Source organism: Plecotus auritus (assembly GCF_963455305.1).
Source record: "Plecotus auritus genome assembly, chromosome: 10".
NCBI lineage: Eukaryota > Metazoa > Chordata > Mammalia > Chiroptera > Vespertilionidae > Plecotus > Plecotus auritus.
In genome coordinates this window covers 7933393-7958387 of record NC_137785.1, presented here as the reverse complement: position 1 = coordinate 7958387, position 24995 = coordinate 7933393, and the positions used below count along the sequence as shown (strand labels likewise).

The following is a 24995-nucleotide window of genomic DNA, read 5'->3' as shown; positions in this document are numbered from 1 at the left end:
TCAATGTTGTATTTATATCATGGTTTTATATGTCTTTGTTGTTGTTATATCATGTTGTAATTTTTTACTTATTAATCAATTTATATATTATTTTCATAAACATTTTGCTAATTTTCATTCCTCTCTGACATTTCTATTATAGAGAAGGAGCCAATAGTGATATTAAAATATTTCTTCTGCCAAAACCGGTTTGGCTCAGTGGATAGAGCGTCAGCCTGTGGACTGAAAGGTCCCAGGTTCGATTCCGGTCAAGGGCACGTAACTTGGTTGCGGGCACATCCCCAGTAGAAGGTGTGCAAGAGGCAGCTGATCGATGTTTCTCTCTCATTGGTGTTTCTAACTCTCTATCCCTCTTCCTTCCTCTCTGTAAAAAATCAATAAAAAATATTTAAAAAAATAAATAAATAAAAATATTTCTTCTAATTAATTCCCTTTCAATGTGCATGAATCTGAGCAATAGACCACTGATTTGTAAATAAAACAAAAATTCAATATTTGGGAGAAAACCAAGATGGCGGCATAGGTAAACACCTATACTGCTGCCTCGCACAACAATTTCAAAACTGTTTCTCTCTCATTGATGTTTCTAACTCTCTATCCCTCTCTCTTCCACTCTGTAAAAAACTCAATTGAAAAAAATATTAAAAACAACAACAACACACACAATAGCAAATAAATAAATATGGTTAAAAATAGGAATATAGCCCTGGCTGGTTTGGCCCAGGGGTTGAGCATCTATGCGTGAACAGAGCGGACATCGTCCAGAACCACCGGAAAGCTGGCTGAGTGGAAGTTCTACAACTAGAAGGAAAGAGAAAAGGACTCAGAGGAGCTGTGGAGGACAGATGTGCGGAGACCAGCGTGCGGGGAAAGGGCGGGCAGATGAATACGCAGCTAGCTTACTCAAACAGGAGGGAGGCTCCCCTCTGCTCTGAACTCCAGTTTCAGGAGAGATTCGGGGAACCCAGTCGCATACGGGGTGAAACTGGACTGTCAGGAAAAAGCACACTGAGACTCAGGAGAACTCCGGAAGGCAGAGGTGCAGAGGCGCGGCGCGGAGAGGGTGAGCAGCAAGCGCGCGGGCAGCAAGCGCGTGGATAGCTCTCTCATTTGGGAGGGAAACAAAACCTCCTGACTGCACTGAAATCCAGTTCTGGGTGAGACTTTGGGTACCCAGACTCATTCGGGGAGAAACTGGACTGTCTGGCAGCAGGCGAAACTAGAGGGCAGCCTTCTCTCACAGGTGCTTGCAGACATTGCAGCGGAACACTGAGACACAGGGGCCTCTTAGGGCGGGGCTGATGGGGAAACCAAGGCTGTCTGCTCCACCCTGAGACTCCACCCCATCCAAGCTGAGCACAGAAGCTCTCCCAGCGGTGACACAGCTGATCCTCACAGCCAATTGGCCTGGAGGTCAACTTCCCCCAGTGATACTAATAACAATCTAGAGACTTACCTACAACAAGACTGCACACACAGCCCACAAAGGGGCACACCAAGAGTGTCCACCTCAGGTAACTGGGGAGGCTGAGCCACTGGGCCCTATAGGACACCTAGCACACAAAGCCACTCAATCAACTCAGAGAAGCAGCTAAAATTCGGAGACAAAGAGCCAGGTCACAAATGAAGGAAATGAAGGAAAGTAAATGACTGGATATAGAGTTCAAAAACCACGGTTATAAGGTTTTTCAAGAATTTCCTAGAAAACGCCGATAAATTTCACGAGACCCTCGAGGATATGAAAAAGGATCAACTAGAAATTAAGCATACACTGACTGAAATAAAAAATATTATACAGAGACCTAAAAACAGACTAGAGGATTGCAAGAATCAAGTCAAAGATTTGAAATACAAAGAAGCAAAAAACACTCCTCCGGAAAAGCAAAAGGAAAAAAGAATAAAAAAATATGAAGATAGTGAAAAGAGCCTCTGAGACAACTTCCAGCTTCAATATCAGAATTATGGGGGTCCCAGAAGAGGAGAGAGAGCAAGATACTGAAAACCTATTGGAAGAAATAATGACAGAAAACTTCCCCAACCTGGTGAAAGAAATAGACTTACAAGTCCAGGAAGCGCACAGAACCCCAAACAAAAGGAATCCAAAGAGGACCACACCAAGACACAACATAATTAAAATGCCAAGAGCAAAAGACAAAGAGAGAATATTAAAAGCAGCAAGAGAAAAACAGTTAGTTACCTACAAGGGAGCACCCATACGACTGTCAGCTGATTTCTCAACAGAAACTATGCAGGCCAGACGGGAGTGGCAAGAAATATTCAAAGTGATGAACAGCAAGAAGCTACAACCAAGATTACTCTACCCAGCAAAGCTATCATTCAGAATTGAAGGTCAGATAAAGAGCTTCAGAGATAAGAAAAAGCTAAGGGAATTCATCACCACCAAACCGGAAATATATGAAATGCTGAAAGGTATTCTTTAATAAGAGGAAGAGGAAGAAAAATATAAAGATAAAAATTATGAACAACAAATATGTATCTATCAACGAGTGAATCTAAAAACCAAGGAAATAAAAAAACTGAGGAACAGTATTAACTGGTGAATATAATAGAATCAGGAGTATAGAAAGGGAGTGGAAGGACAATTCTCAGGGGAAAAGGGGAGTGGGGGGTGTGGGAAAAGACTGGACAAAAATTGTACACCTAAGGATGAGGTCAGTGGGTGGGGGAGCGTAAGGGCAGAGGGTGAAGTGGGAACCGGGTGGAGGGGAGCTAAGGGCGGGGGGGGGGGGAAGAGGAAATACTGTAATAATATGAACAATAAAGATTCATTTTTTAAAAAAAATATGTGGAAAGCACAATTAAACATAAGCAAAGGGAGATGTATTTTATTATAAACTAGAAAAAGTATTCAAAACATCATCAATAGTGCCCAATCCGCATGGCTCAGTGGATAGTTCGGCCTGTGGACTGAAGGGTCTCAGGTTCAATTCCGGTCAAGGGCATGTACCTTAGATGCGGGCACATCCCCAGTAGGGGGTGTGCAAGAGGCAGCTGATCAATGTTTCTCTCTCACTGATGTTTCTAACTCTCTATCCCTCTCTCTTCCACTCTATAAAAAACTCAATTGAAAAAAATATTAAAAACAACAACAACACACACAATAGCAAATAAATAAATATGGTACACAATAGCAAATAAATAAATATGGTTAACAATAGGACTAAAGCCCTGGCTGGTTTGGCATAGGGGGTGAGCATGCATCCGTGACCCCAGTAGGTCACAGTTAGGTTCATAGTCAGGGTACATGGCCGGGTTGTAGGCTGGATCCCCAGTAGGAGGCATGCAGAAGATACCCAATCTATAATTCTCTCTCATCATTGATGTCTCTCTCTGTCTATCACTCCCCCACTCTTATTCTCTGAAATCAATTAAAAAATATTTACAAATAAAATAGGAATAGACACTACTTAAAAAAATACGTAGAAATGACCAACAAGAATAAGGAATATGCTCTTGCTCACTACTCAACTGGAATCCATTAGTCTCCCTGCCACACAACCACCCACAAACCCTCCCTACCAGTTCGGTACGGCAGGTGTTGTGATTAAAAGTATAGAAGGGAGCAATGGAATCAAACCAACCCTACCAGGCACAGCAAAAACCCAGAAAACTGGACGAATCCAGCAACGTGTTCAGTCCACAGGTGAGGACAGAGCACCCCTGTAGGTGAGGGGGCATAGGAAATGCAAAGCCAAGTACCAGGAACGAGCCAGAGTGAGTGTCTTACCCAGGGACGATACAAGTTCAAAGTTCTCCAGCATCACATTCAGGTACAGACGTCTCTGATTCTCATCAAGGAGGCTCCATTCCTCCCTGGAGAAGTACAGGGCAATGTCCTCAAAGGTCACGCCAACCTGTCACAATTGAGACAATTGAAACCATAGTTGAAATTTTGAGAACTAGCTATCCTACCTCTTACACATCTTCCTCACCCTCAACCTCCTCCAGGGCTCCCCAGTTTATTGTGGACACCAGGTTCTAATGCTGTGCTGGCTGCTCTCTTACCACAGTCCCATTCGTCACTGTTGGGAAGAGGGACAGCAGAGAAACTCCATCTAAGCTCTGGGCCATGCCTGCAGGGCCCCAGCCTTCCTGCCAAGCAATATCACTGCAGTTTCCCAGTTCATGCCTCCAAGACAAAGCCAAGGGTTTATGCTTCATCCTAGAGTCCTCATACCAGCCCTGGCGGGTTTGACTCAGTGGACAGAGTTTTGGACTGTGGACTGAAGGATCCCGGGTTGGATTCTAATCAAGGACACATGCCCGGGTTGCAGACTCCATACCCAGTGCGGGCTTCCAGAGGCAGCCTATGGATGATTCTCTCATCAATAATGTTTCTCTCTCTTTCTCTCTCTCTCTTCTCTCTCCGCCTTTCCCTTCCTCTATGAAATCAATTTTAAAAATATTTTTTTAAAGTCCCAATACCAGGTTTCCAGTACCATCAGCTAACACTTCCTCCAGATGTGCACACCACTGTGTAATGTCTGACCTCATCACAACTTCAGACCCCAGGTTCATTGCCTCAGCTCTGCCACCTTCCTGCTCCACAGCACAGGGCCTCTTTGGACTCACCCATGACCTTGGCATATGGCATCCAGAGAGTGCTTGAGAGGTTTCAGAAGGATCTAGCACAACCCGATTCCTGGTGGACCCCACAGCCTGGGCAGAGCAGGGCATGCGGCTCTGAAATCCTCCCTGCCCGTCTCTGACCTTGGAGTCAATACTCACCACCCACATCCGCAGGGGAATTTCAGATACAAGTCACCCCTGTCCTCTCTGCTCTGCACTTCCTGTGTCCTCAGAACTCACAACAGTCTTCTGTCCCCTCCACCTTCCTCAGGGTCCTTGACGGGGACCTGAGCTGCAGGACGTGACAGGCGCCCTGACCCCAGGCTGCTGGGTGGAGTGGAAGGAGGCGGTGAGGGCAGGTGTGGCGGGGAGGGGGACGCGAACTCACCTCAGCTGAGCACCTGAGCAAGGCCATTGCCATAGGACGCTGTGCGCGGATCCAGGCCGGAGAGGCCGGAGAGGCCGGGAAGAAGCAGGGGCGGTGGAAGGGGGAGGAAAGGGTCTCTGTTCCGTCACGGACGTGGGTAACCCGGGGGCCTCAGCGAATTTCACTCCCACGTGCGAGCTGAGCAGGCAAGGACTCGGGCCTTCTCCCTCCGAGGATCTGCCACCGCCGCCGCCGCCTGGAGCCTCCCACCCGGTACTGCGGTAGATTCTGGGTGAAGACCAATAGCCGCCCAGATTGCAGCGGAAGTCCCGCCCCTGACGGCGGGTGACGCAGGAGAAAGGCCTTTTCTGACCCTTAATTGGCTAAGCTGGCGGTATTCCTCACAAGGCCTTCTGGGTAATGTGGGTTCCAGAGTCCAAGATGGTGAAGGAAGGTTTCTCCATATCACTCCAAGGAAAACACCGCCATCTGCTGGTAGGGCTACTGGGAAATGACCTTCCTCATGAAAGAGAAATCTTGAAAATGGCTAAAAAAGAGTTATTTTCCTGGTAAAGGGACTGGAGTCCTTTTTATGAAAACACATTATCTGTGAGACCAATGCAGCTCGTCATAATATAGAGTTAGGATGTGAGGCATATATTTGAAATAAAGAAATAACATGTATAATATAAACGTTAAATCGAATTCTGTTGTTTAATTTTTACTTGAACATCAATAAAGATAAATACGCTTTTGAAACAGTGGCAGACTTGAATTCTGGCAAAGTAACTGGTGTTTTTGTTAATATGAAGATGCCACTGTAATTATCATAGCGAAAGATAATTCGTCCCTTATGGACATATTAAAGATGTCAGCCGAGTTCATGTTTCAGTCATTCTCAATGAGATGAGATTGCACAAATATTCACAAATGAAATGAAATACATATTCATACTGAAAGATGACCTATGTATATATAGCTCCAAAACTTTAAAACCACATGAAATATTATAAATAACAAATAATGATGGGTATGCATATGTGCAGTGAATTTTAAAAATTCACAATTCTGTAAGAACCTTGTACTACATAAAATAAGGACCAATTCTGCCTGGTGTGGCTTACTGTACAAGCATCAACCTATGAAAGAGGAGGTCAGGGTTTGATTTCTGTTTTGGGTAGAGAAGCTTGAGGGGTGGGTTTGATCCCCAGTGGGGAGTATGCAGGAGGCCGCTGATCAATGATTCTGTCTCATCATTGATGTTTCTATCACTCTCTCCCTCTCTGAAATCAATAAATATCTACTTTTTAAAATTCAGAGCAAAAAAACACAGTGAAGTATACACCCAATTGGAAAATGTCCTAAAGCATTAAAACTAAGTAATGGCCCTAACCGGTTTGGCTCAGTGGATAGAGCGCCGGCCTGCGGACTAAAGGGTCCCGGGTTCGATTCCGGCCAAGGGCATGTACCTGGGTTGCGGGCACATCCCCAGTGGGAGATGTGCAGGAGGCAGCTGATCGATGATTCTCTCTCATCGATGTTTCTAACTCTCTATCCCTCTCTCTTCCTCTCTGTAAAAAATCAATAAAATATATTTAAAAAAAAAAAACTAAGTAATGTAGCAGAGGAGTTGAAAAAAATCGAAAACAGCCTAGGAATGGAAATAATTTCTAAATGAAACTAACCTCCAGCACACTGAAACTGGCAGAATGATCACAGAAGTGGTCTGACACTCTCAGCAAAGTTCTGACAGGGGGCACTAGCTGGTTTTCCTCCGTGGATAGAGCATCTCCCTGGAGATTGAACGATCCCGGGTTTGATTTGATCCAAGGGCACATGGCTGCATTCTGGGCTGCATTCCCAGGAGGGGGAGTGCAGGACACAGCCCATGCATGAGTCTCTCTCATCACTGATGTGAATATTTCTCACTTCGTCTATGAAATCAATAAAAACAAATAATACATAAAAAATGTAAAAGTCAATAGAAAAAATATCCTCATGCGAGGATTAATAAAAACGAACAAAAAGAACAACAACAAAACTTCTGGCTTGGAAACCCTGTACAGTGCTCTCTTGTCCATAAAACATCTTCATGATAAAATCAAATCTCCTTCTCACCTCCTTTCAATGTGGGCTTTAACATTCTTACATCCAATGCTAGTCATTCCTGAGTGCTGCTCATTTCATATCTACACAGCCCCGTCACCCAATGATTCACTATCACATAGAATATTTTCTTTTTCAATGAATTGCTCCTCCTTCCATAAAGCCTTTGAACAAGCCTTGTTGGGAACACGTGTCTTTATGCACTGCTGTGCAACACGGGCCAGTTCAGCCTCAGAAGCACATGGGATCCTTAGTAAATGATGGTTGAAGCCATGAAACATCATGCTGTAGCTTTGCTTCCACAGTTCTACATTTTTCTGCTCACACCGTATTATATTTTCTCAGCTCACTATTTTTCCTCAAGTTGTCATGAATGAAGAGGCCTCACATTTATAGGAAAAAGAATTTCATGGTAGCCAATGTTTCAGCATAGCCATATCTAAAGTTAATTCTCTCACCTCTTGGGAATCAGTGTCTTTAATTTACCACCTATTGAGACCTACCTGTTGTCAACTTCATAGAGTCTTTTGTCTTCTAGGTATATAAATGCTGTTCATTGTATAACTCAATAATGCCTTTCTATAGTTTGCTCTAGCAATATTCTCTTCCATAAATAATGTTCATTCTGCATGCAGACACTGAAACTGCATTAAAAGGTGAAATAATTATTTCCAAGCAAGGTTGTGAGACCCTAGGGTCCAAAACCTTTATCTCAGGTGCAGATGCCCACTTTCCAAACCTTGAATGGTGCCAGCATGGTAGGCATCTATACAACAAATATTTCGGCTCAAAGGATGGAGCCTTGGCTTGTGGACTGAGGGGTCAAGGCTTTCATTCTGGTCAAGGGCCTGTACCTCATTGGGGGCTCAATACCCAGCCAGGTCAGGGCATGTGTGGGAGGCCACCAAATCATTTGTCTCTCCCAAACAGATGTTTCTCCCTCTCTCTGTGTGTCTCTCCACCTCCCTTTCACCCTGTAAAAATCAATGGAAAAATCACTGAGGTTGAGGGTTAACAAAAAAATAAATAAAAAAAGAAAATTTATTTTGTAAACTTATTTTCAAGGTACATGTCATATTCCTGGGGAAAATATACAATATCCCAGAAAATAAAATAAGAAATGTCATGGAAAGTATGTAGGGGGGACAGAACGCAAATGCACGAGCGTGATGGGATAAATTCTGGGGAACAACAAAACATGGTCTCACTCCATCTATTTGCTTTACAAGTGCCTAATATATCACCTTCCTGTTTCATCTGGACCTGTCTGGAGGATCAGATGTTTTAACAAAGATACAGACAGCAAATGCACATCTGTGATAAAATTCACCTTAAGTTCCTAGAAAAAAAAATACAATAAAAAAAGGAAGGGAGGAAGCGTGACAAAGTTAGCAAAAAAAAAAAAAAAAGTTTAAACAAAGAATGATTGACCAAATAAAATACTATATGGGATGTGGACAATGTGAAACCCTCACATACTGCTAGTATAATGCAAAAATGCACAATCAATTTATATTCATTTTTCAAGAATATTGTACTGATTTTCACAGAAAGAATTAGAGAGTGGGAAAGAAACATGTATGTGAGAGTGCAACCTCAGCCAGCAGCCATGTGCACACCCTGTCTAGTGATCTAGCCTACAGCCAGGCCCTTTTCCTCACTGGCAATTTGAGGCCCAACACTGGGTTGCAATCCCGCCTTTATATCTGACACTTGTTTTGTGGGGAAGCAAGCCTGTATATGTGCAAGCCCCTGGGTGTTTACTAGAATTTTTATGCTTAGTCTTACATGTCCTTGCTTAAAGGACACTGCAGACACATGTGTGTTCCCAAGGATGCTTACCCTACTGATAGTATCTAATAGTTAATTTTAGTTCAAGGTGTTGTTACAATAAAAGCCTAAAGAGGCAGGTGAACGAGGCTGTTTGGTTCCTATACCCAGGCAGTCCCTTAGTCCTCTCTTTCACAGAAACGTGACAGAGTAATCATTCCGCCTTTGCTCAGGGTCTGCTGCTCAGCCCCCACAGGTGGTTCCCCATGTGAGGACCCAGGAACGCAGGCAGATGCGAAGCAAACCTCAAAATCAAAGAGTATGAAAGGGAAAGTAACTGCGCAGTAAGTCATTGGAGCCGACTGGGGATTTCCAAGTTCGAGGGGACTGTTTCTCAGCTAAGGAATTTATTACCTCCGTTATACTTCTTAAGAATGTTAGGATAATTTCCATTGGAAAAAGAAGCCTATTTCTGAATAGAGGGAAAAATATTTTTTTCCTGTATTTCCCTAGGAAGCAAAGGTTTTATATATATTATTCAAACAGTTATGTTATGTTAATCAGGAACTTGATTACTTTAAATGAATAGATTACGTAATACTGTTTAATAATAACAATGTATAATCTTTTTGTCTAATGTATTTGACTACCTTCCCAGGGTTTTAATTTTTTTTTTAAATATATTTTATTGATATTTTACAGAGAGGAAGGGAGAGGGATAGAGTTAGAAACATCGATGAGAGAGAAACATCGATCAGCTGCCTCCTGCACACCTCCTACTGGGGATGTGCCCACAACCAAAGTACATACCCTCGACTGGAATCGAACCCGAGACCCTTCAGTCCGCAGGCCGACGCTCTATCCACTGAGCCAAACCGGATTCGGCGATAAAAGGGTTTTGAAGAGAAATCTTAAAAGAAAATTATAAGTACGCTGAATAATAAATTTCAGAGCACCTGAATTAATCTAAAAAGTATTCATATTATTTTGAATCTTAGAACACATATACTTATGTGAATAAAGCGCTAAGTTTACGTATGTGAAGAGAGGATTAAGATTTCATTAAAGTTTTCTTTTCAAGGCCTGTGCCAAGTAATTAAGGAGGTGACAGCTGTGAATCCAGCAAGCAGAACTGATAAGCAGTGTCAGTCCAACCCACCAGAAGTCAAAAAGTGTACTCATCGCCTGATGACTCATTACAATAGCTGATGTCTAAGGACACTGAGGCCGGCAGGTACCTATATTTCTTATCCTAGTCCCTTCCCCATTATAATCCTGTCTTCTACAGTTTGCTAGAAGGCAGGATTTAATGCTGGTATGCACCCCGTCTTCTTCTTCTTCTTCTTTTTTTTTTAAATATATTTTATTGATATTTTACAGAGAGGAAGGGAGAGGGATAGAGAGCTAGAAACATTGATGAGAGAGAAACATCGATCAGGTGCCTCCTGCACACCTCCCACTGGGGATGTGCCCGCAACCAAGGTACATGCCCTTGACCGGAATCGAACCCGGGACCCTTCAGTCCGCAGGCCGACGCTCTATCCACTGAGCCAAACCGGTTTTGGCACACCCCGTCTTCTTAATGGGACTAAGCATTGGTGTCATAATTCTTTTTGTTTTTCTTATAATCTACAAAAAGGAACTTGAGAAGTGAACATTCTTTGATGACCCTGACATTGCAAAGCAGAAAGTTTTCCACCTCCTTCTGTCTTCCACTCCCAGAAAAACAAAATGGGGGGAGGTATGGGGAAGCAAGTCTGTGTACAGGGAACGAAGTCTGTGTACGTGGAAGAACCTGGCTGTTTACTAGAATCTTTGTGCTTAGTCTTTAGATGTCTTTGCTTAAAGGACACTCCAGGTACATGTGTCTTCTCAAGGATGCTTACCCTACTGATAGTCTCTAATAGTTAATTTTAATTCAAGCTGTTGTTACAAGAAAAGCCTAAGGAGGCAGGCGATCGGGGCTGTTTGGTTCTAATATCCAGGCAGTCCCTTAGCCCAATCTTTCACAAAAATGTGTCAGAGTAATCATTCATCCATCATGCAGAGTCTGCTGTTCAGCCGTGGCATTTTTTGTTAAGTAAACTTGGAAAATCTTACACATTTCTGTAATGGAGGATGTTCCCAACAGTTTAATATCAGTTTAGAATTCCCAGGTTTTTGTGAGAATTAAAAGAGAAAATGCTCAAAAAGTGATCTCTGGAACCCTGGCCCAGCCAGGCAAGTACTAAGTTTGTAACTTTTATTGATCCTCAAAGTCCTAGCTAAGTCCCGTTATAGCATCATGTCACATTTAGCCAATGAGGGGCAGGGAGCTGTAGTGAGTCTCCTGAAGATTTAAGGTAGGAGGCCCAACACTGAGACCTTAGTGCCCACAGTATTGCCTCCCTGCAGGTGGGGCAGCGGGTTCAGAAAGGCCTTAGTTTTTTCTCAAAACCCCTTAAACACAAAGGTGCGTGTTGGCACTGGGGAAGTGAAGGGTTCCTGTCCTGAGAATGTTTCTTCAGGTTGCTCTTCTGAAGGTGGTGGAGAATGTTAGTAGTACGGATTAAAATTAAAAGTGTTCACTGAATTCTGCATTAAATTTAAAAACTAAAAAATCCCAGCTGGTATGGCTCAGTGGTTAAGCATCGGCGCACACAGGAAGATATCCCCCAATGGATTTCTCATCAGAGCACATGTGTGGAATGCGGAGTCCATTCCCAACAGCAGCGTGCGGGAGGTAGCCCATCAATGATTCTCTCTCATTATTGATGATTCTATCTCTCTCTCCCTCTCCCTTCCTCTCTGAAATGAATAAAAAATATTTTTAAAAATCTCTAAAAATATATTTTTAAAAGGTAAAAATTATTAAAACACTTTATACCAATATAAAAATTTTATTTCCTAAATCAAAAAGGAACAAAATGAGTGAAATTCTAACATCCATATTTGTTATTCCATTGTCTTTTTGTTCAACAAAATTGCCAAAATTCATAAAACATTAGGCAGAACATATGACCAGAGGTTTTAACAAAGATACAGACACAGCAAATATACATCTGAGAAAAGACTCAACATAAATTTGTAGAGAAAGCACAATCGGACTGAGGGAGCATGACGAACATACAAAATAAAATGTTTAAATAAAGAATGATTGACCAAACAAAATATCCTCTAGGATGTAAAGAATGTGAATCCCTCACACACTGCTGGAAAAATGCAAAACAGTACAATCAGTTAAGGTTTATTTATTTTTTAAAACAATCTTTATTATTTATTAGCTTCTCATAGAGGTCGCCTATTGGTTGAGTCATTCCATTCTCAGTGAGACATGCTCATAGACACTGATGTTTTTTGTTTTTAAACTTATTTCCTTTTTTGATTTCAGAGAGGGCGAGGGAGAGTCAATCACTGATGGCACCTCCTGCACGCCCACTACTGGGGACCTGGGGATTCAGTCCCCAACCCAGTCATGTGCCCTTGGCCAGAATTGAATATGGGACCCTTTAGTTTGCAGACTGATGCTCAATCCACTGATCCAAACCGGCTAGGGCAAGGTTTATTTTTAATTTTTAAAGAATAGTTTATTAATTTTTAGAGAAAGAAGGGAGAGGGAGAGAAACATTCCTGGAAGAGTGCCATATCGGCCAGCCGCCTCCTGCACACCCACTTCTGTAAATCTAGCCCACAACTCAGCACATATCCCTACCCGCAATCAAATCCACAACCTGTGCTACACGAGATGATGGCCAAGCACTGAGCCACACCGGCCCTGGTGGTATATTCCCTTTAGATCTCAATTTGCTAATCTCGGTAAATTTAAACATTCATCTACCCAAAAACTCAGATTATGCACTTAATTTTTCACAAAGGTAAATCACACTTATATACATACAAGAAATTATACAGAAATGTTTGTACCAGCTTTATTAGAAATAACCAAATATTTATGAAAATGGACAAACTGAAGGTGATATATCAATAACAATATCAGAAAAAAAGATGAGTTACTGGTGTAACTTGAATAAATCTTCAAGTATTTATGAAACATAAATTAAAGCAGAAAAATAAAGTTCTCTATGAAAATGGAATGTAAATCCATGGAAACTAGGAAAGCTATGAAGAACAGGGACAGATTAAAAGAGGTCATGAAGCAATTACAGAGACAGATATCGTCAGCATTATGACTGTAATGATGGTTTCAGTTTCATGCACACGTCAAGATATATGAAACACTATACTTAACACATGCAATTTACTCATTACAGCTGTTAACACTGGTTCAGGATAAAACAAATGGAAGAACAGGTTTGGCAACATTATATTCAATCCACATACTTATGGCCTCTGGGTGAGAGTCTCATCTCAGTGACCGAAAATGTAACAAACAATGAAGAACTTTCACCCAAAACCACAAAACCCACATCCCTGGATTAAAGACAGCCTTTGTCTCCATCTCTGTATTCCTGCCAGCACACCAATGGCTCTGATGGGAACATCTAAGAAGCTACAGGAGCCACAAAACATCCTGATTATAATCAATGACAATGACTGCTCCACAGCAGATAAACATCCCTGGAGTCCCTCAGATCTGTATACAAACAGCTCCTGTAGTCTTTGATTCCAAATAAATCCTGGATGCAGTTAGATGAGGACCATTCTGTAGTGAAAGGGTTTACCCTCACTGCTATGGTCCTCAAACCAGTGACCATCACCCGTGAAATTGTAGGCCTTAGGGCACATGGCCCTCTGCAAGACCTGGGCAAGAGATTCCCTTCACATGTATTGGCATCCCTTGCAAACAAGAAAAAAATTCATACTCCCAGACATATTTGAGATTGTCACAGCTACTCCCTCTTGGGAGTGATCTCTATGTGTCTCAAAGCATCCATCTTCACATGAGAACTAGAGTGTCCACAGTGTTTCCTAGGAAAATATGGGCAGCAATGTAAATTTGCCAAAAACTGATGAGCTAATTTCTGCACCATACTGCACCCCCAAGGGCAAAAATAAGTTTGAGATCCCATAAAAGTTTTTCACCTCATCATGCTTGGAAAGCCTAGATCTCCTTATAAAGTAACCTATATATTAAATAGAACACCCAAGATTAAAGAAGTCTTAGGAAAAAGCCTTCATTTTACAAACCAAAGAGACATGACACTGGCACTTCTCCCATTGAAGACTTAGGCACTCAATAAATTCATCACCAGCATTCAGGCAAAGCATGTCCCTGAAAATGGTAGTTCCTCAGAAACATTATGTTTGCTGGCGCCAACAGTAACCAGTCCTATTTGACTACGGATGACAGGGAAATAGGAAGAACTAAGGGCTCAGGTATTCCTAATTTTCTTCATAAAATTAGAAAACAGAGTTAGCTTCCCTGGTCACACGAGGATGATGATTGATGCCATCTGTAGGGACCTTATAGGTTGTTCAAGTGAAATACCTTCAGCAACAGAAATATGCAGTGACATAGACCTGGTAGGACATCTCTGTATGTTAGAAAGTCCAACATAATTACATAGTGTTCCAACATAAAAACAAACAAACACAACAGCAAAAACACTTAGGGGAACTTTACATAATATAGGTGATTAAATGTATGGGATACAATTCAGAAAAATGAGGATTCACAAATTTTCTTGTATTATTAAGTACTACCTAAGAAACTACATTTCCTACACATCTAAGAAATTTCTCACATTTGGACTCATAGGTGCAGAGTGAATTTAGAAATTTGGCTGAGAGATACCTCACATTAATTGCACTCATAATGGCTTTCTCCAGTGTGAACTCTCTGATATTGGAGACCACTGCTACTTTTATTTTATTTTTTTAATATATTTTATTGATTGTCCACAGAGAGGAAGGGAGAGGGATAGAGAGCTAGAAACATTGATGAGAGAGAAACATCGATCAGCTGCCTCCTGCACACCCCCCACTGGGGATGTGCCCACAACCAAGGTACATGCCCTTGACCGGAATCGAACCTGGGACCCTTCAGTCCACAGGCCGACGCTATATCCACTGAGTCAAACCAGTCAGGGCACCACTGCTACTTTTAAAGATTCTCCACATTCATTGCATTTATAAGGCTTTTCTTCTGTATGAACACTCTGATGACAATGAAGATGAGCGATCCTGGTAAAATATTTCCCACATCCACTGCAGTGATAAAGCCTTTCTCCAGTGTGCACTTTCTGAAGACGGCAAAGTTCAGTGTTACTGGTGTAAGCTTTCCCACATTAACTGCATTTATAAGGCTTTTCTCCAGTGTGAACTCTCTGGTGATAATGGAGACTACTGCTACATGTAAAAGATTTCGCACATTCACTGCATTGATAAGGCTTTTCTCCAGTGTGAACTCTCTGATGATATTGGAGAGCATTGCTCCCTCTAAAAGATTTTCCACATTGACTGCATTGATAAGGCTTTTCTCCACTGTGAACTCTCTGATGATATTGAAGGGCATTGCTGCTTGTAAAAGATTTTGCACATTCACGGCATGGATAAGGCTTTTCTCCAGTGTGAACTCCCTGATGATATCGGAGACTACTGCTACGTGTAAAAGATTTCCCACATTCACTGCATTGATAAAGCTTTTTTCCAGTGTGAACTTTCTGATGATATTGGAGAGCACTGGTCCCTCTAAAATATTTTCCACATTGACTGCATTTATAAGGCTTTTCTCCACTGTGAACTCTCTGATGATATTTAAGAGCACTGCTGCTTGTAAAAGATTTCCCACATTCACTGCACTGATAAGGCTTTTCTCCAGTGTGAACTCCCCGATGATATCGGAGACTACTGCTACTTGTAAAAGATTTCCCACATTCACTGCATTTATAAGGCTTTTGTCCTGTATGAACTGTCTGATGATAACGAAGGGAAGTGCTCCGGGTAAAAGATTTCCCACATTCACTGCATTTATAAGGCTTTTCTCCTGTATGAACTGTCTGATGATAACGAAGGGCAATGCTCCGGGTAAAAGATTTTCCACATTCAATGCATTTAAAAGGATTTTTTTGTTTATGAAGTCCCAGATGATAACGAAGGGTAATCCTCTGGGTAAAAGATTTTCCACATTTACTGCATATATAAAGCTTTTCTCCAGTGTGACTTCTCTGTTGATAATGAAAGTTAGATAATTTGGTAAAATATTTTCCACATTCAGAGGACACAAAACACCGACTTCCAAGATGGACACCTTTTTCCTGGATGACCGTGTGGGTGCAACTAATGTCTTTCTTACATTCTTTTCTACTGTAATAATTGTTTCTCCTTTGAAACGTCATCTCACACGTTGAAATTGCAGTTGGATTGTCCCTCATCTGAGTAGCCTTTGGGTAGAGATGTCCTGACCAAGTTAGAACACCATGCACAACCTCCCCGCATGTGAAACGATTCTGGGACACATTGAAATCACAGCTGTTTGCAAGGGAGATCCTGTCCACACCTCTAATGAAAGTCTTCTCTCTAACATGCTGCTGGTGAAATTTTACACTGAAATAAAATCGTTTTGCACATGCCCCACACCTCAACAGTATCTGTCCCTGTTGTGTTCCCTGCAGGTCAGTCAAGTGGAAAATGTTTCCCAAGACAAGCTCACAACTCGCACAGGGGTGGCTCTTCTGGGAAGACAAGGCTATCTTGGGATTCCTTGCCGGTGACACTCTTACAGAAACCTTCTGTTCAGTCGGGGCCTCCACATTCTCTGCTCCACAACAGCAACCTGAACAAAAATAAACGTAGGTGAAGTGCATGTTGACCTGATAAAAACAGAACGTGTACACCACAAATGTTTATCTTACATGACTATACATGATTACACACGAAGATTTTCAAGACAAGTAAGTGAGACTCTCAGGAAATGGCTGTTATATATACCATGGCCCAAAATGGTCACTGGATGATGAAAATCTCACTAAGGGAGGACAGAAGCATAGGCTGGGACAAAAAGGAGAGAGGCAGGGTTTACTCGTTATTACTCCACAAAGGGCTTCCTTTAGGACCTTTCATGCTGGCGATGTGAGTCTGTGTAGAATAATTCCAATGTGTTCAAACCCATAAACTATCAATCATATGAGAGCACGTGATGATCAGTGTCAATATAGTATGTGTGCACTCTAAGGCTCTGCAGGCATGGAACATTGGAGTGCAGTAAAGGGAGATGTGTGAAAGAGGTAGAGGTGCGAAGTTTAAAGAGATTAAGGTTATCCATGGGCTGGGAATCTGAGTAGAATGATCACTATTAAAACTGAGTCGTACGCAAAGTGTCAACATGAAGCAAGAAGAAGTAGAATTGGGTGCGGAGGGGGCAATGGTAACAAAATGTTGTTGAACAAAATGGGTTCCTAGTTATGAATGAAACAAAGCCCAGGCGTCAAAACCACCCCACAGCCCTTCACCAAGGCAAGACTGCCTCTGGGTCTATCCCGTCATTGATAAAGTCATGTTTCTTCTGTGATGCAGAAATGATTCTGCCTCTTAAATCCCAGTTGAGACACTGCATGGGATAAATGATGCCAATGTTGAAAAGATGGATGGCAGCACTGTGGTAGAACAACAAAGCACAAATTAGATCACAGACAAAAGACCCATGAGAATGACATCAGCAAGATGGCAGAATCAGAGAGAGAGAATCTTTCCCCATCCAAGAGTAAGTAGACGGCTATCCATGAAAAAAACATCCCACAGGAAATGGGAATAAGAGTACCATGAAGACAAACAGTAATACAGAATACCAAAAAAGGACAACTGCATAGAAAGGATGACAGGAAACTGGGTGAGCAAACACATTTGAAGATACCTGTGGTCAAAAACAAGGGTTAATAATAACTTATTAAATAAATAAATAAAGCGCCCTAACCGATTTGGCTCAGTGGATAGAGTTTCGGCCTGTGGACTGAAGGGTCCTAGGTTCGATTCTGGCCAAGGGCACATGCCTGGGTTGCGGGCTCAATCCCCAGTAAGGGGCGTGCAGGAGGCAGCCAATCAATGATTCTCTCTCATCATTGATGTTTCTATCTCTCTCTTCCTCTTTCTTCCTCTCTGAAATCAATAAAGAAATATATTTAAAAAACACACACACAAAAAAACCCCACAAGGGTTAATAATAACTAACTAACTAAATAAATAAAGTGCCCTAACCGATTTGGCTCAGTGGATAGAGCTTCAGCTTGCAGGCTCAAGGGTCCCTGGTTTGATTCCGGTCAAGGGCATGTAGCTTGGTTGCAGGCACATCCCCAATAGGGGTTGTGCAGGAGGCAGCTGATTGATGTTTCTCTCTCATCGATGTTTCTAAATCTCTCTTCTTCTCCCTTCCACTCTGTAAAAAGTAAATAAAATATATTTTTTTAAATAAAATAAATAAATAAACAAGGGTCAGCCCTAGCTGGTTTGGGTTAGTGGATAGAGCATTGGTTTATGGACTGAAGGGTCCAAGGTACGATTCTGGTCAAGGGCACATGACCGGGTTGCGGGCTCGGTCCCCGCTAGGAGGCATGCAGGAAGCAGCCAATCAATGATTCTGTCTCATCATTGATGTTTCTATCTCTCTCTCCCTTTCCTTTCCTCTCTGAAATAAATAAAAATATATTTTAAATAAAAAATAAAATGAAAATAAAGGGTCAGCATTGCCACTATCTGCCACTGTGCTTCTGCTCTCATTGATCCTAGTGACCTGTTCTCCAAAAAACTGGAGGCTTTGTTTTTAAAAATCACACAATGCCCTAGCTAGTGGGGCTCAGTTGGTTGGAGCATCATCCTATGTATCGAAGGGTCAAGGGTTCAATTCCCGGTTAGCGCACATATCAGAATGTTGGTTCTATACTTGCTTTGAAAGTGTGCAGATGGCAGCCGATTGTTGTTTCTCCCTCATCTCTCTCTCTCACACTCCCCCCATTTCCCCTCCTCTCTATGTAAAAGGAAAAATAAATAAATATATAAGAATGTCAGGGTAGCCAAAAACAGAAAGAGATCTCAAAAAAGTCTAGAGTCAAAGTAAATAACAAGACAACCTACCAAAGCTTATGTATAACATTCAGAAAATGTAATTCTAAGGGGAAATTTTATAGAGATAAATGCCTACATTGTCACAAAGATCTCAAAGAACTGAACATGGCACCTCAGGAAACTAGAAACAGAACAGGAAAGTAAACCCAATGGTTTCAAAGGAAAGAAACCATAAATATTAGAACAAACATAAATAAAAGGGAGACAAGACAAAAAAAGGAATACCTAAAAGGTATATTTAAGAAAAAGATATAAAAATGTGCAAGCCTTTAGCTACACTAAAGGAAAAACAAACAAACCAAAACCAAGCCTCAAATAAGTAAAAAAAGAAATGAAAGATAAGACATGACACCTGTCACTAGGAACCACAATGCATCATAAGAGATGGTGATGTTACCAGATGACATGACCCTCCATAGAGAAATTTGTCAAAATCCCACTATGAGCTCCTGAAATTAATAAACAAATTCAGAGCCCTGTCCAGGTGGCTCATTGTTGAGCGTGTGGTCCCGATGCACCAAGGTTGTGGGTCTGATCCCCCATCAGGCCACATGAAGGGGACAACCAATGAATGCACGGATGGGTAGAAGGGCACATCAATGCTTCACGCTCTTTCTTTCTCTGTCTCCCTTCCTGACCCCAAAACCAATAAATAAAAGCTGCCCGGTATGTCTCACTGTTTGAGCATTGACTCATGAACTAGGAGGTCATAATTGGATTCATTGGTAGGACACCTGCACTGGTTGGAAGCTCAATCACTAATGAGGGTCGTGCAGGAGGCAGGTGATCAATGATTCTCTCTCTCCTCTTCCTCTAGGAAATAAAAAATACATATATTTAAATAAATTAATTAATGAATTAATTAATTAAAGAATAAATAAATATCCGTAGCCACTGTGCTTCACTGATGAGAGTGGTGACTTGTGCACTGGAGGGCTAGGGTTCTATTCCCAGTCAAGGGTAGGTACCTGGGTTGCAGGTCTGATCCCCATTCTCAGTAGAGGCACATGTAGGAGGCAGCCAATCGATGTTTCTCTCTCCCTCTCTCTGTCTCCCACTCTTGCTCTAAAAGAACAATCAATGGAAAACATATCCTCACTATTGGGGTGAAGATAAAAGAAGAATAGAGAATTAAATTCAGAAAAGTTACAGGATGCAAAATAAACATACAAACATTAGTTCCATTTCTACACACTAATAATAAATTCTTTGATGGAAAAATGAAGACTGTAAACAAATTTACAATAGCATCCAAAACAAAAAAATCCGCAGGAAGAAATTCAACCACAATGTGAAAGATCTGTACAGTGAGTAGTATAAGACAGTGATGAAAGGAATGGAAGAAAACACTAATCAGTTGAAAGACAACCTGTGTTCATGGATCTGAAAATGAAATATGGTGGAGATAGCTATAACACACAAAGCAAACTACAGATTAAAAACAATTCCAATAACTCCAATGGTATTTTACAAAGAAATGAATAGAAAATGTGGAAATGGAATCAAAAGACCTCCATTAACAAAAGCAATCCTGCCCTAACTGGTTGGGCTCAGTGGATGGAGCATCAGCCTGCAGACTCAGGGGTCCCAGGTTCGGTTCCGATCAAGGGCATGTACCTTGGTTGCGGGCAGGTCCCCGGTGGGAGGTGTGCAGGAGGCAGCTGATTGATGTTTCTCTCCCATCGATGTTTCTAACTCTCTATCCCTTTCCCTTCCTCTCTGTAAAAGAAATCAATAAAATATTTTTAAAAATGTAACTCAACCTGCAGGACAGGATTAAATGTCAGCGCTAAAACTTAAAACTCCTCAGGACAATGTAGAGAAAAAGTTGTGGAGATTTGTTTTGGACAGGAGTTTCTGAATGTGACACCAACCACCACACAACATAGAAAAAATAAACAGTCTAACCTGCAACAAATAAAAAAAAAAAAACATATAAAGGAATCCCTTGGAGATATGGTGGATTGGGTTATGATCAGCACAATAAAGTGAATATTGCGATATAGACAGAAATTCACACAAATAGTTGGAGTTCCCTGGGGAATAATAAAGGTATGTTAATACTATACTGCAGGCTAATAACAATGCAATGGTTCTGTCTCAAAAGCAAAGTGTATATAACTTCATTAACAATATTTACTTGCTAAGCACTAGTAACAAGCATCTGAGCTTGCTAGAAACATGGTGGCGCTAGACCTGCTGAAGGATGGGTTGCCAAAAACATGGACTTTGTAGAAAAGCAGGCGTGGGGGAGCAATATCTGCAAAGCACTATTAAGCACATGCAAAAATATGTGTTCCTATATGTTGTAATCAATTAATATATAATATATATAAGGTATTCAAAAGACTAACCAAAATATATAGTTAACAAACAGGATAAGGATGTAGAGACAATTTTACAAAAAAATATACACATAACCAACAGGAATATAGAAAATGCTTTCCTCACTGATCACGGTGGAATCCCTCAGGCTTCCTGCAACACTACCAACCACAAGTCCTTCCCTGTGAATGTAGTACAGTGGGGAGTATTGGGACTTCAGGAAAGAAGGGAGCAGTGGAAACAGACCCACCCTCCCCAGGACAGCAACTACCCAGGAAAATGGAAAATCAAGCAGAACCACAGTCTACATGGGAGAACAGAGCACACCCTGGGAGATGGGGCCTGGGAAATGGCAAAGCCAAGTCCAGGTCATTGGTGACAGTGAGGGTCTTACCCAGCGAGGATAGAAGTTCAAAGTTCTCCAGCATCACATTCAGGTACAGCTGTCTCTGACCCTCATCAAGGAGGCTCCATTCCTCCCTGGAGAAGTACAGGGCAATGTCCTCAAAGGTCACGCCAACCTGTCAGAATCGAGACAATTGAAACCAGAGCTGTCTCCCTGAGAACCCCCACTCCTACTCCTTACACACCTTCCCCCCCTCAACCTCCTCCAGGGCACCCGGTTAGTGTGGACACCAGGCCCTAATGCCAGTGCAGGCTGCTCTCTCATCACAGTCCCATTACTCACTGGGATTGCCCTCAGCAGAGCAGCTGGGTTGGGTGGGAAGGATTGGGGGAGGGGAGGGGAGAGAGCAATGCCATTTAAGCTCTGGGCGATGCCTGCAGGGCCCCAGCCTTCCTGCCAAGCAATACCACTGCTGTCTCCTAGATCATGCCTCCAAGACAAAGCCAAGCCTGGGTTTATGCTTCACCTTTAAGTCCCCACACCAGGTCCCGGGGACTATCAGCTCACACTTCCTCCAGATGTGCACACCACTGGGTAATCTTTAACCTCTTCCCATCTTCAGACCCAGGTTCACTCCCTCAGCTCTGCCCCCTTCTTGCTCCAATGCCACTGGGTCTCGCTGAACTCCCCCATGAACTTGGCACATGGCATGTAGAGAGCTTGTCTTCCAGCCGGGTCCAGGACCTCCCCAGGCCTCTGATGGACCCCACAGCCGGGAAAGCCCCGAATGAGTCTGTGACGTCCTCCCTGCAGCCTCTGACCTGTCCGCCAATCCTCACAGCCCACACCCTCAGGGGAACCTCAGATGCAAGTCACCCCTGTCCTCTCTGCCCTGCACCTGCTGTGTCCTCAGAAGCCACAACACTCCTCTCTCCCCTCCGCCTTCCTCACGGTCTTTCATGCGGGACTGAGCTGAGGACGTGACAGATGCCCCACCCAGACTGTGGTGTTGGGTGTGAGGGTCCCCGGGGACAGGAACTCACCTCAGCGAAGCTCCTCAGCGCAGGCGCCGCCATTGCACTCTGCGGGCTGAGCGGGGCGGGAGCGGCTGCAGTAAAAGCCGCTGCAGGAATGGCGGTCCCTGTCGTGGGTCCTGCGTTGACTCCGAGTTTCAATCCCAATTGTGAGCTGTGACACCACAGGAGGCTTCCACCATTGGCTGTGTGGCGGGGAACACCACTGCCCAGCCTTCTCCAGGAGGCCGTGCAACTAGGAACTCCTGACCGCCTGAGACAATAACCTAAAAAGACGAAATCCCGCCGCAAGGACTACCGGTCCCGCCCTACAGAAGTGGCCAAACGGAAACGCCTTCTCTGAGCCCCATTGGCTCAGCCTCGTGGCATTCCTTGCATGGTCTTGTGGGTAATGTAGTTTCTCCGCTCCAAGGCCAGGGTCCCCTGTTTCTCAGTTGACTCCAGGACTGGATTTAGGGTCAAATAGCCCAAGAACACACCAAGTGTACTCAGGGTCCTCTAGCGCCTTCAGAGGAGGTGATGTCTGGGGCAAGTTTGTTTCTGAGGCACCTGCGTGGCTGGTTTTGCATATCTTTCTTCTGGACCTGCTCTTCCTGAATGGCAGGCATTGTTTCTTCATTCAGGACTTTGGGCTGTGTCTCCAGGCCAACTGTAGCTGGGAGAGGTTGCTCAAGTCTCTAACTCGGTCTACCTGCCTCCATTGAATCCATTATACAAAGTTAATGTCACAAAACAGACACTCATACCTAAGATCATCTGCTTCTGATGCCATCCGAAGTGTCAGCTCTGCCTGGGCTGCAGTGTGGATAAGACGGCCAAGGGGCATTTGAAAAATGCTCAAAGTCACTGATCATCAGAGAGATGCAAATTAAAGCAACAATTAGGTATCACCCCACCACTGTCAGAATGGCTGCCATCACCAAATCAACAAAGGACAAGTGCTGGGGAGGATGTGGAAAAAAGGAAACCTAGTTTACTGCTGGTGGGAATGCAAACTGCTACAGCCATTATGGAAATCAGTTTGGAGTTTTTGCAAAAAATTTAGTATGGAACTGCCATTTGATCGAGTGATTCTACTTCTAGGAATAGTCCTTAGAAACCTGAAACAATCAGATGGAAAGTATGCACCCCTCTGTTCATAGCAGCACAGTTTACAATAGCAAAGGCCTGGAAACTACCCAGGTCCCCATCAGCAGATGAGTGGATAAAAAACTGTGGTACATTTATACCATGGAGTACTAGGCAGCAGTAAAAGAGAAGAATCTCTTACCCCTTCAGACAGCATGGATGGACCTGGAGAGCATCATGCTAAGTGAAATAAGTCAGTCAGAGAAAGACAGTATCACTTGATCTCACTCACATTTGGAATTTTTTTTTTAAATATATTTTATTGATTTTTCACAGAGAGGAAGGGAGAGGGATAGAGAGTTAGAAACATCGATGAGAGAGAAACATCGATCAGCTGCCTCCTGCACACCTCCCACTGGGGATGTGCCCGCAACCAAGGTACATGCCCTTGACCGGAATCGAACCCGGGATCCCCCAGTCCGCAGGCCGAAGCTCTATCCACTGAGCCAAACCGGTTTCGGCACATTTGGAATTGAATTAACAAAAAACTAATGGAGTGGATTCAGAGACGTGGAAACATGAAAATTACTGCAGAATCTCAGAGGGAAAGTCGGGGAGGGTAAAAGAAACATTCAGGTAAGGATTAAAAACACGCACACGCCCTGGCCGGTTTGTTTGAGTGGATAGAGCATCGGCCTGCGAACTGAAAGGTTTCAGGTTCGATTCCGGTCAAGGGCCATGTCTGGGTTGTGGGCTCAATCCCCAGTGGGGGCTTGTGGAAGGCAGTTGATCGATGATTCGCTCTCATTGATTATGTTTCTATCTCTCTCTACCTCTTCCTTCCTCTCTGAAATCATTAAAAATATATTTAAAAAACAAAACAAAAAAACGCACGCACACAAAACACATTCATTTGAGCCTTGAGCATTTCCTTCTGTTCTCTCAAAGCAACGGGACAACTCTAGCTTGCTGGGTTCTGGGTCTGCTCTAAATTTGTGTTTATAAATCTGTCTTTCCTCAGTTGAGTCCCTGGAAATGCTGATACCCCTCATGTAAGGTTCTCCTGCTTCACATGAGACAATAGCTTTTCGTGAGGTTGTAAGAAATGTCCAAACCTGTGGAGAACTTTTCTAAGTTTATTTGACCCAAGTGAGTGACATTTGCCAGGAAGGAAAATAACAGCAGGTTGAGTAATGCTCGGGAGAAACGCACTTTTGCACCTTTTTTATACATTACACTCAAAGGAGAAGACATAAGGGGGATACGTGACATTCACTGGTGATAAAATAGGAGAAAGCGCTAAGGAAGGAAATCTCTGGTATTGGATCAACAGTAAAAAGGAAAAAAAAAGAATAGACACAAACATATTTTTACAAGTTATGCATTAGGCAAC

The 24995-nt window shown here is 42.8% G+C and overlaps 1 protein-coding gene across 1 annotated transcript; it reads right to left on the bottom strand.

The window, feature by feature from the left end:
- Nucleotides 1-11697: 11697 nt before the first annotated feature.
- LOC308236389 (uncharacterized protein) lies at nucleotides 11698-22824 on the bottom strand. The gene is made up of 3 exons (XM_080646050.1): nucleotides 22544-22824; nucleotides 21549-21675; nucleotides 11698-16547 (listed from the first exon to the last, which is right to left on the bottom strand). Exons 1-3 carry the CDS (start codon nucleotides 22574-22576, stop codon nucleotides 15061-15063), a joined length of 1647 nt encoding a protein of 548 aa, XP_080502176.1. The 5' UTR covers nucleotides 22577-22824; the 3' UTR covers nucleotides 11698-15060.
- Nucleotides 22825-24995: the final 2171 nt, after the last annotated feature.

Excerpts from the sequence above, each read along its gene's own strand:
- LOC308236389 (XM_080646050.1), bottom strand. The coding sequence starts at position 22,576 with ATGGCGGCGCCTGCGCTGAGGAGCTTCGCTGAG. Across the intron at positions 21,676-22,543 it reads CGCTGAGGAGCTTCGCTGAG|GTTGGCGTGACCTTTGAGGA; the intron begins GTGAGTTCCTGT and ends CGATTCTGACAG. Across the intron at positions 16,548-21,548 it reads TGAACTTCTATCCTCGCTGG|GTTGCTGTTGTGGAGCAGAG; the intron begins GTAAGACCCTCA and ends ATTTTTGTTCAG.